The sequence below is a fragment of the Charadrius vociferus genome, unplaced genomic scaffold (assembly GCF_000708025.1).
Source record: "Charadrius vociferus isolate BGI_N301 unplaced genomic scaffold, ASM70802v2 scaffold90, whole genome shotgun sequence".
In the NCBI taxonomy this organism is placed as follows: Eukaryota; Metazoa; Chordata; class Aves; order Charadriiformes; family Charadriidae; genus Charadrius; species Charadrius vociferus.
Window position 1 is genome coordinate 3,404,515 of NW_009647222.1, and position 12,704 is coordinate 3,417,218.

At 39.4% G+C, this 12,704-nt stretch overlaps 1 protein-coding gene across 1 annotated transcript in view; it reads right to left on the reverse strand.

Annotated features, from left to right (window-relative positions):
• Positions 1-259: 259 nt before the first annotated feature.
• The window catches only part of SLC15A5 (solute carrier family 15, member 5), a 34,033-nt gene continuing 21,588 nt past the window's right edge, over positions 260-12,704 (reverse strand). The window contains exons 7-9 of the mRNA XM_009879761.1: positions 10,531-10,662; positions 2,271-2,379; positions 260-404 (exon numbers count right to left, since the gene is read on the reverse strand). Coding sequence (XP_009878063.1) covers positions 260-404; positions 2,271-2,379; positions 10,531-10,662 — 386 coding nt within the window. The remainder of the gene's footprint in view (positions 405-2,270; positions 2,380-10,530; positions 10,663-12,704) is intronic.

Sequence of the window (12,704 nt, forward strand, 5' to 3'; positions counted from 1 at the left end):
CCTACAGAGATTAAAAGCCTCTCTTCAACCATGCCAAGCAGTGCACTCGTTGTCCTTGACATGCATTGTGACAGTGCAGCAACCTACAAGGCCAAATCCTATGATGATTGCTATTTTGTAAACTTATAAATAACATTATTATTGCTAAGATAATTCATAAATACAGTGGTAGTTCCACTTAAGTACACTAGGTGATTTATCATTAAGAAAGCTGGCTGGTAACACAATCAAAATTTAGTCAAACCAGGGTGAAATTTTATCATGTTTTCTCCATAGGAGACAAAATGGGAGAACGTTCCAGGACACCATCATAATGCTGGATGGCTTTTTCATGCTTCAAAAGTTTTTCTTCAGGAAGACTTCCTCTGAATTCATTGGTGTATTCTTGATTCAGATTGTTGTATCTGGGAGGAAGGACAGGGAAGGAAAATGCTAAAACAATCATCCTTTCTGGGATTAGCTTCACCCATTGTTTATTAGGTAATATTTTTGCAAGTTATACTGCCTTCTGAGTCCTCGACTTCTAAGCAGCCAAAAAACCAAAAAGTGATACATGCTTTCCTAGAACCTTTCATAACTTCAGGATGAGAAGTGCCAAACAGGTTGCAGGTGTTAATAATAGCTGTAATGTGTCATCTTAACAAATTTAAAAAAGAAACATGCTTTTTTCCTCAGAGAAGTTTTAGTATATTTTTTCTAATTCAGTTTTAAAGCCTGATTTCCCCACCCCTAAATCAGCATATACCTGAATAGTCCTCACGCTTATTTCTCCCCTCTGGGAGAATTCTTATTTAGCACAAAATGAAACAATTACATTTGACCTCAAAAAACGTATTTCATGTAGGTTTTGGTTGTCCTATTGAAAAATGAGGTACCTTGATATTGAAGTGAAATTTATTTATTTTTTTTCCCAGAAGACTGGAGGTCAACAAATTTCCTCATAAAAATATGTTAAATTTTGACAGAAATTATTTGTTGAGTTCAACCCAATTTTATGGCCACTTTTTGACAACCAAAACTTTTTAGTTTTCAGCAGTAAATGTCAGAATTGGAATTTTCATTTTGCAGAAGAATAAAATCTCATTTTATGAAAGAAAGACAAAGTACATGCAGGAGAAAAATTTCTAATCACGACTCAGGTCACATTTAAATAAGAGAATCAAGAACTAGCCACCGGAATAAATGGACACTTGTGTCTCAGGTTACATTGAAATAATCGACAAGATGCTATGGCAATCTTTGGTGCTGCAAAGTTAGTGCTATATGTAAGAGAAAAAGCAGTATTTTTCTCAGGAGTTCTAGAAGTATACTGCCCTTGGAAATTTTCTATTCTTGTCATTATCAAATCGCTGCTTCTTCAAGGTTTCTGAAGGTTTTCTATAGAACTGCAGCCCAACGCCTAGGAAAGAATGTCACTCCCATGTGACCCTTCCCACTTGTGGTGACACCCATTGCTTCCCTCCTTGTTCTTGACTACAAGTATTAGTTATAACACTGGCAACAGAAACTTAACTGTGATTAACTGTTCCAGAATACAAGAGGCAGGCCAACTTTCAAACCACTCTGGATGTAAAAAGGGATTGCAGTTTTGAGATCCTTACATTTTACAGGCAATATACAGGCTTTAAACCTAGGCTCTATAGGTGGCATAAAATTGCTTCTTATGTAGGGGCTAACAGAGCAATTCCATTGTCTCCTGTAGAAAGTTGCTTTTATCTCATTGCCTGGTAGAGTACCAGAAAATATTTCAGGGTTATTCTGCTGAAACATCCGCATACAGCATTAACCGATAGTGGTCTGCTGCTTTCTTGCAACTCCTTCACTTTCTGTCCTACACTAAAGATGTAAGCCTGTCGAGCAACATTTTCTATATATTGGTACAAAGCCAAGTGCAGTGGAGGTCAGTTCCATGACCGAGATAACTTGCTGCTATGGTCTAAACTCCACGCCAACATATTTACGTCCTTCTTTAAAGACTAGGACAGTCTTCTTTCTTCAAGGCATTTTCATATTAATAAGACGCTGTAAATATTCAAGGCTAATTACATCAGTTGGTTTTTTTTTTTTTTTTTTTTAAAAAACCTTTCCACGTAATTTTTACTGTGAAATCTCTCTGCTCAAGGCAGATGAAAAATACTGGTCTGAATGCTGAATGGTAACATACGATCTATCACCGCCAATTCTTTATTACACACTAGTTTACAGGTTTTGCAAAAATTTCTACGCATATCTACAAATGAAAAATCAAGCTTTCATTTTCTCACACATACCTGTGTGCAATGGTCCAGAACCCCAGGGTGTTCACCATCATTAAGGAAGCCAAGAAGAAGAAGAATCTCTCCAATTTACCTTCATGCAGCAAGTGTGGGAACCAGTTGCCTGGCAAAGCAGACATTTGAAGCAGAATTATTTTACCTTGCAGGATGAGATGTGGCTCGTATGAAAGACAAAAAGATAACTTTGTAAGACACAATCACAGCAGGTGGGTTTTAACACACACACACACACACACCCCCCACACACCCCATAGCTATTTATACAGGCTTCATTCTTACAGCATCTATGGTGTTGTTTTTTTTTTTAATCTACAGTGTACTTTGCTCCTGTTTTCTAGACAGGCCAAAGACATCTAGAGAAACTAAAGAACTTTCCTAACAAATCTGAAGCGTGCCAGAAAACCTAACTCCGCGCAGTTACTATTGTAAAGATTGGGCCATCTTCCCTCTATATCATCCTGTGCACATGGCTAAATGAAAATCAAATGTGAAAGTTTTAGGAAGAGCTAGAATAAAGGTGGTCTGTAGAAGTCCTCATTTACGTCTCATGCTTTTAATGGGCCCTTCTTAAGAAAAAAAAAATGAAACCCACTAAAAAAAGCATAAAAAGCATTTGCTCAGTGCCTTGGATGGTGCTCCATTACCAAAATGCTACCTGACATTTTACTTTACCTTTCTTTATAGCTGCATTTAGGCGTGAGTCTGCAACGTGTCCTTTTCTTGCACAGGGCATTTATTTGCATGAATAAGACCTTTTCCTACCAATGCTTTTGGCAATAGTGTCTGAGACATTTTGGCAGGTTAAACCCCATTCAGCAGAGGATGGTGCCACCCACATACACCCAGTCTTTATATACACCAGGGTCTCCCCTGCCCGTATTCGTGTGTGCTTTAGTTTGCACCTGCATTGCTTTCAATGTTGTCCATCGCAAGCAGTAGGCAAACAAGCGCAGGTGGTAAATAACCATGGAAGCCACGATGCTTAAAAAGAAAGCCACCCCCAGTCAGACTGCATTTGAAGACAATCAGCGCCTGAAGTACCAGAATCAGCTACAGTAAAAACATAAAACCAAGGTGAAAGAGAAGTTACAGCAGATACAGAATATCAGAGAGCTCTACAGGGCTGTAGTGACCTTTTGCGTTACTTGGGAATACAGGATGTTTATTGCCTTTGAAGAAGAAAGAGAGACTGTCTTCATTAGCAAGTAGTGAAGTGCAACAGCAGTAAATACAGAGTGTGAAACATCTGATGCTGAGAACGTGATGTCCACACTACACAGCTCAGGGCAGGGGTATCACATCAGACCCGTTCCCACTAACAGCTGGAACACATTCGGCACGAGCATTTTCTTGGTTTAGTTCCATCCAAGAGGAATGCAGGTTTTTTGCGCTCCAAGATCACTCTGTGATGAAAATCAATGCACAAATAAGCAGAGAGGACCAGGACATTCAGATCAAAAGCACACTCCTGAACTAAAACACCAGCATCAATGTGCCCTAAGTCACCTTTCTTTGCTCCCTCAAAGTCTCGTATCAAATCCCACCCATCTAAATGCAGTAGCTATTCACCACTTGAACTGGCTAAAAGGGAGAGGAGGAAACGGCTTTCTTTGCCACAGTTGTGCTGTACAAACCTGACAGCCTGAGCTGATCTTTCGACTACTAATGCCATCTTTAGCCATCCAATGCCATACTTAACTTGTCAAAATTTTCTCATTAGAGAGGAAAAGCAGTTCCACAGCCTAGGAGAGCCAGCAGTCAAAAGGATTACACCCGCAGCCCCTGCATATATTTACATTTTTCTCTTTCCTCCACATCTTAGGGTTGTAAACACATTTCTTTTCAAAGCAGTTACCTTTAGCTCTCCTGGGATTAACAGAGAACAACTGCCATCAGTGCAGCAGTTTTCCCTAACTCCTCCACAGTTTGCTCCGCACCACGTTACCTTTCTGCCTGTCACAGAGCAGCACCACCTCACCTCTGCGTGCGCCGTTCCTTTTGTAGCATTATCTCAGAGCGAGTTTTAAAACGTATCATTTAACATTGTCAGTTGACTGAGCTCCTAGGTGCTATAACTTCATTTTAGTAGCTTATAAACTTTTACTGTCATAATTCACAATCAGGTAGTTTTTCATTTTGCATCCCCCAGTGGCCAATAGAAGTCACGGAGAGAGCACGTGTATCCGATGAAAGAAAAAGCACGCATGGGGTTCGGCGCTACAGCTTGTCAAAGCAGAGTTCACACAGTCTGCTAGGTTATTTACATCGGCTAGGCTAACTATATGAGCAGCAGGAGCTTCCTAATGGAACGACGTTTACAATGGAACCTGAACAGAAAATATGTACTTAAAAATAGCATTGAGTGATTAAGAAAAAAAAAAAAAAAAGGAGGAATTTAGCAGCTTCTAAGAGAACAGAGTAAAATGGACCTTGGAAACTGTCTTATCGCTAGCAAAGACACCATATTGAAGCACTGAAAGTGTGAATGGTTGGTTTTATCAGGGTGGGAGGGATAGCAGGAGGTCTGAGTTCTGCCTCCACTTCACCACCAGTCTCCTCCATGGCCTGGATCAAAGATCATTGCTCTTTGTCCTCTCTGCTTCTTTTCGTAATTGCCAGTGTTTAAAGAGTGAGGCCAGGATAATGACCCAAAGCCTTTGGAAAATCCTGTATTATAAATGAGCAACAGTGTAGGCAGGGCCAAAATTAGACTGGGCATGGTAAGACTCCAGCTTCTATAGCCGATTCTTTCTCTCTCGTTTACAGATCTATCCAAAGCAATAGGCAAGAGCAAGGCTTTCTTTTCCTTTCAGTGAAGGGCAACAAGGTTTGTCAGGGGTGCCTTTCTCTCCAGAGAAACAGGGGTGGCAGCAGTCCTAGAGATATCCAGACTGTTATCCTGCTTCCAATATGCATTTTCGTCAGTGGATACGGCAAAGATTTATGTAACCATTTCTTATTTCCAGCCACAAATATTTACTTATCTTTTTTTTTTTTCCTTCTTTTTCCTTTTTAAATGGAAGTTGGTTTTCCATGAAAGAGGGCGATAAACCTGGGCTACATGTACTTCTACGTACACTCACTGCACAGAGAATCCTCTGCTGGTAGGAAGCCTTGGGAGAACAGCCGTAGGTGTTACAACATCAACTGTGAGTTTTGCTGCCTGAAACACCCTTTAGATGCTTTCACCCCTTGCCCCACTAACACCTTCCACAAGCTGCCTGCAGACTCAAGCACCCTCCACTGGCTGCATTTGGATTCATACTTTCAGGAGTTTTACTCTCAGCCATGAACACCAGGAACTTATTGGGCCAGTTTGTTTGGTTTTGCTGGAATAAGACACCCTGGGCACTCCTGTGTTTGAGGAGTCCAGCACTTTCTGGTCCTTGAATCAGCATGCAATATGCTAAGAATTCACTTTCCCCCCAAAAGACACTGCCTTTGGGTTCTGTCAATCCTTTACTTTTCTATGGAGATTGCCAACAGAAGTGCCAATTACAAGGTTGGTTTGTCACATAGATAATTGCTCACTGGGAATTAACTTTCTACAACAAGCTCCTGATTTCCATTTTTATTCCAACAATGGAAATACTTTGTAGCATGAATCACCACAGAGAATCAGAAGTTTGCTTTAGGTGTGTATATTTTAAAGAGCCTTTTCTTATTGGTTAGAGGTGAATCGGTTATGCATTTCATGGCAAATTTAGAACAAATTAGAAGATTAAGTCTAGGCAGAGTCAGTTCCTCAACCTGCTATACCAAACATCGTTGAAATAAAGTGCCTGGTAAACTTTCACTGACATTTTGCAGTCCTATCGATTTTGCATGAAACATTCTCAGGTAGTACAAGAAGGAGGAATATTATACAGCACCAAGAGAAAACACCTGATGCTACCAACACAGACAGAAAAGTAGGTGAAGCGGGGATTAGGACACAAAAAAACCCCCACTTTCCTGGGCTGCTTCTGGTGGATCACTGACAGCAACAAACTGCTGGCCATACTAGCCATCAAAGAAGATGTGGAAAGGTCTGTAAGCCAGTCTTTGACATATATAAGTGCAGACAAGCTGTCTGTTACTATGATGGCTTTGCCTTTGGAGCTTTCAAGGGATGTGCAACAAAGCCCAAAGTTGCATAGGAAGGCATTCAGTTTGTTTACTAAATAACACCCCCATATTTTAGTATTGAGAAAACACAGAAGACAAAGCATAACAGTCACATGCCAGAAATTAGTCTATTCTGTATAATTCCCACTCTTTACAGCTATTCTGCAACCTAGACTAAGATTAGAGAAAAATTTAATGCATATTTTAAAAGGATTGTATCACCTTCCAGCATTTCATCAAGTTAGCGGGTATATATTTAGTATTTAATCATACCCAAATTAAAGTCTCAGTCTGTCTCTAATCCTTATTAGCTAAGTAGGCATCACTGGACACCACCATCTGGACTGCAAGAAATATCCTTTAGCTTTATCATCTTTGGTATTTAGAATCACACGAGGCTCCAAACTGGAATAAAGAAAAAAAACCCAAAAACTACAAAACCACCCTGGTTCTCTAAATACTATCAGGAAAACTGTGTCTGGGGCAGTTTCCTTCCTCTGACCTTCCCACCTCCTCCCTTCCCCCCCTTTCTTTCTTACATATTTATATTAATATTTTTAGAGAAATGTATTCTGAAATGATTGGCATAGAAGGACAGGTTTTGTCTTGCATCTTCTTCCGTTGAAATGTTAGGAGAGGTAAGAGATCCAAAAGAAAGCAGTTTCCCAGCTTGTACTGAAAATATCACTGTCACCCGTCATCTGTTTGCACTCGTCAGATTTTTAAAAAGTCTTATTTTATCATATTCACACCATCCTCCATAGATGCGTTAAAATGATTAATGCAGCTTTGACTGTGACTGATATCTGATCAACTTTGCCAATAAAAACCCAAATAAAATTCTAAACTAGTGACATGAAATAGGATATAAAAGCATTTAGATTTTGTCAACACCCTCTGTGCTTCAGCACTTCAAAATACACACTGGAGGATCTACTTCACTGTATCCTGAATTGCTTCATGGAAAACATGGTCTCATTGCTTAGAGATGGGAGAACCAGAAATAGTTTTGGCTCAGGTTTTAGTGAAACAAGAATCATGGGACAAGACTAAAGCACCCATAGCCCAAGAGTCGCACAATAAGCCTCATTAAATCTTACAAAACCATTGCATAAACACTACAATCTTCTTTCAGCAAAATAAAAAGAATTTTGATCTTCCAATATAAAGAAATTAGTTTAGCTTTTTAGGAGGGGGAGTGCTGGTTGGTTTTCTGTTACCCCAGTTCCATAAATTATCCAGGTACCGAAGGTTTTACAAGCTCTTTAAACAGAGCTTAAAAAAATAACAAATGTAAGTACTGAGAGCTTACTTTGTGTCATTTGACCTTAATTTGACTTAAGAGAGGTCACAATTTTATTCTCTCAAGCACTGTCAGCTTAAGAAGTTTCAATAGGTAACCATTAGGTTTTATAAATGAAAAAAAAAAATATTATTTTGCTGTTCTCATGCTTTTTCATCACAAGCACCAAAGAACACTGTAAGAAGCACAATGGAAGAGTTCAGAAAAAAAATAAAGATGGAACAAGAGAATTTTGTATATAACATTTCCTGTCAAACTAGGAAAAAACCAAAACCAAGCCTAAACGCCTCTTTAGTTTTGCTATAGTCTATACCCAGCTCCAGAAGCCTGGTGCCAAGCCTACTTTGATTTATGAGTCAGTAGGACAAAAGTCTGGCTGGGATGAGTAGCAGAATACTCTCAGTTTTCAGTCTGAAGCGTTATAACACAAATTAAGATACAGGAAGATCTCCATTATTTACAAGCTGTGAATTGCACGAATTGTGATAACTTGGAATAATTAATCTCATTCAAGCAGGAAACACTGTGAAAAAGATACCCCGTAAGATTCCACTTATTTTTAGAAATAAAATGTGAGAGCCCAATAATATGTTGTTTACATACTAAAAGGGAAAGTAGTATCTAATGAAGCTAACTAGAGCAACAGAGCAAATACTAGATGTTTTTCACTATATTTTCTCTAAAGCTTTTCAAGTTTTGCAGATGACTTCCTCTATTTAGGGGCTTATGCCATTACAGCACCTTAATCTGAGTAAAGACTGTTGCTGAATCCTTTGGAAATTGTAAGAGTGACTTTTGCTCAGGACAACAGTGTGATCAATTCCATCTGCAGAAATGGCAGGTCTGACAACATAAGTAAAGACATGTTGCGTCTTTTTTTTTTCCTTCTTCTTCTTTTCTTCAAAGCTAAGTAGAGAACTTTGCCCCTTAACTCCATACAGGTGAGGAGTATTTTAGCCAGAAAACTTTTTCAGTTTCCTCAAAAATCTTGAGCAAAAAGGATTAGAACATGGCAACTGCAGTCTGCAGAGATCTTTGAGAGTTCAGGCTTTTTGGTCCAAGCCAGAATAAGAATTTGAAGACTCTGAAAAAAAGCATTTCTGGCAAAAATTGAACATTTTCTTTTTTGAATCAACTAAATGTTTTCATACAGACTTACAGGGAAAAAAAATCACCTTGGAATAAAATTAGACAATATTCTACTGAATTGCAAACCAAACACAAAAAAAATATTTTTGCTATTGCTTCATATAAAAATATTCTATAAAGGAATAGATTACATATATAGTGGCACAACATAGGCAAAATGTTTTGATGCTGAGACTATGTTTAATTATTTTATAAATATTTAATTATACCCAAAGTCAAATTGCAATAAAATATGTCAATTCTACTAAAACAAAATTTTTCAAAACCTTTCCAAAATTATTAATTTCCATACTTTTGAGTGGAGGGGAAGAAAAAAGTCAGCAACATGGTCTTTCTTCAAGTGTTAGTTTCATTGAACCCACATTACCCACTGAAAAAAATCTGCTCCACTGGGAGAAATTCATCGAGCTCTGCTCTCCACTCTGAATGCTGTGGTACTTAATGGTTCTTTGCCCAATTCATTTGAGTAAGCATTCCTGGTTTTTACCCATCTCTAGGTGATGCCTTTATACCTCCTACATAAATTTTAGTTGAATTGTTAATTAAAACCAGCACTGTGTGTCAAAGAACCATTTGTTTGTTCAGATCTTGCAGGTAGGAATTAAAATTTCTTGTCATACTTTCAAGAAAGACCCCTTCCCCTTGTTTTTAAGTTACGTGCTTCTTTATGTGGGAAACAGAAGAACCCAAAACTTGACCATGAGCAGCTACAAAATTCTTCAGCTGAGGTAATTGCAACAGTGTCGAGCATTAGGGCCAGCAGCTGTGCTCTACAGGAGAATAGTTTTCTGTAAGGCAGTAACGAAGCTTATCTGTGGAAAGCATCTTTAGATATACTGCTTCAGCAAGTGGAACTATTTCAGATATGTGAACAAAGGGATCCCTGTCCTTCAGTTCAAGAACTCAAGTGCTTTATAAATTTACTTATGAAACAAGTCTTTTCTGTATTGAACAAAGATTCATCAGCAAAGGAAAAAAGACTTTAAGAAGCTCCTGGCCTGTCTTGAAAGTCAGCAACCCAGAAAAATCTCCAGTTCAGGGCTTACACTAAATACTCCTCAACAGGCTGAATCTGAAATAACCCTTTTTGAAACAGTAAGTTCTCTGGGAATTGCAGTATTCATCTGCAAAACGGTAAAACCACAGTGAAAACATTGTCACAGAACCTGGTTCTTCCAGTAGCTGGGCAAAGGGAGAGGTGTAAAGAAGGCAAGAGGGATGTAGTTGGTCTAGGGGAGCAAATTCCCTAGGCAGCTTTGAAAGACTCAACCCAACCTCCTTTCCCCTACGACACTGTGGAACAGAAAGGCATGTTCTCCATTCTTTGAAGCACTAATCTTGCTCTTGTGAACAGAGGCTTCCATGTAAGTGTGGCTAACATGAACATACTTCATGAACATCAAAAGGTGCTTCCTAGACAATTTATTTTCTTGTCTTCCAGAACAGAAGTATAGAGATTGGAGGTGAGGGCTTCCTGCAAGATGCCATCCTCTAATTACTCCACCTATCAAAACTAAGATGACTCATTAAAATTGGATGAATACAGCTGGAAGGCTATTTCCTATCTTAATTCCATCTTAATTGTGAGAGCAAATCAATAAAACTTTGGCATCCCCTTTAATTCCACTGCCTAACTCTCCAAATCAATAGCATTAGAAAACTGCTCAGGAATACCAGCCATGAGCATATTCTTACCTTGAGTGCCAGCGTGGGCTGTCTGAACAAAGAAAGCTCCCATAAAGCAGCCAGCTCCATTAAATAGAGTTAAAAAATGCATGGAAATCCCTCTAATTCTTTCTGGCACAAGCTGGAATGATAGTAAGGAACCTTAGAAAGGAAGCAGATACAGTTACTGGTTAAAAAAAAAAGTAAATTATGGTAGAAGACAAAAAAATCCAAAGTGTCTGTAATAGAGACTTTCCATATTTTACACAGAGAACATACTTGCTGCAGAAATGCAATTGCATGTGTTAATCCTTTGTTAATAGGGTATGTACTGTCTAAATTGTTTAAATGAATCTCTGTAACAAACCGTCCCACATATAACTATTGATATTCCACAAGTACATAAAGATCTTTCACCCAGACAGTTGCTTTCACCTTTTAAAACCTCAGGCATAGCAAGACAAGAGAAACACAACAACAGTCAGCAAGCGTGAAGACAGCAGATGTAATATTTAACTGTACGACAGCAGGACCTGCTATGCCAGAGCCAATGCAGCACAGCCACTAGTTAATACTTCCAAAATCCAGAGCTCTACCTTCACTTGGACAGTCACCTTGCTTTAACTTAAGGCTGGACAATGCTCCTCTTCCCCAGAGTGCAACCCCCAGAGTCACTGGCTAATTTTAAAGACAGTGTTCTTCCCTTTCTTGCCAGAAGCAGCAACATCTACGGTGGAGAGGGGAACCTATAGCATGCCATTGTAGTATGGATGACTATAAATAATCCCACCCATTGAAATTTGGCTAAACTAGGTTACAGTAACTGTAAGTCTTTATAATAGCTGTTCCTTTTGAGTAACTTTCCCTGGTTATCGAAACATCCTTCCCTAATTTCACACCTTGAGCCCTCATCCACACTTCTCCAAGCCCCAGTGCCTCCCAGCCTGCTTTGTTAGTTGAGTTTGAATGACCTCCAGCTTGAGAAACTTGTCAGTAGAGGATCCTATTTGGATGCTGAGTTGCCTGAAGCACCTCTGAATACAAATGAAACTTTGCAATCACCATCTTCCACCCTTTCTAATTTGGATGTCCAAATGAGAGCTTTGGAAGCATATTAAAGACAAGAAAATATACCATGGGCAGTGTTTTTTCCTCATTCACAATAGGAACCAAAAGCCTGAGGGCAAGAGAAAGTAGGTGAGCCCGGGACACCATCTGTAGATACAACAGTACAGTCTGAAACATTGTACAGTCAGTGTCCTAGCTAATTTGAATCACTAAGAGCCTAAAAAGTTCGTGGTTATTCCTCCCTTCCAAACGCAGGGGTGCAAAACATGCATCTTGGCCAAATTCAGCTTGGGTAATTGTGTCCTACTTACCCAAATTACCCCTGCTGTTTCAATTGCATACTCCATTCCACGCTTCTCCCACGGTGCTGCTGCGAACTATCAAACAGCTGCTGCATTTCACCCTGGAGACTATTGCGTTTCATCGGTGGGTGAAGTGATCCCCAATATATCCTTTAACTAACAGAGCTGCGTGTTGCAAGGCTTCCCGTTTCTAAGTGCTTTGAGACACGGTGATGGGCAGATGATATTCTTGCAGCACTTCAAACGCTGCAAATCTGCTAACCCTTTGTAGGGCAAAGCAGTCACAGAGCACCAGGCGGCCTGGACGTGGCCAGTAGAACACAGCTGCTGCGGCCAGCAGGCTGGTTTCCCTTCACCAGCCAGCTCATGCACTGTGGGGGAAAATACCTGCTAATACTGTCCCACAGGATGGAGGAGTTTTGAGGTTTTTGGGTTGGTTTTTTTTGGTGGTAGGGTTTTGGTTGTTGTTTGGTGTTTTGTTTTGTTCCACACACACCCCCCCCCCCTTTTAAATCATTGGGCTTTAAAAGAGCAATTTCCTAGTTTAAACCAAGCTGGGGTTACAAATTCAAGCTGTCAGAGGCTTCTGAGATCTTACATTCTAACATTGTGGGGGAGAGCAATTATTTTACTATTGTTTTATTATTTTTTTTTTTTAAAGGACTACCTCAGTGCTAGGGAAACATTAAATGCTGATACTATTCTAAGAAATGCTCATGCAACCTGAAGCAGATGATTACACAAAACTCCTATCAACAAGATAATGAAATATATTGTATAAACACAATTGTAAGTATCAAGGCTCAAATATAGATAGAGAGTTCAATATGCCCA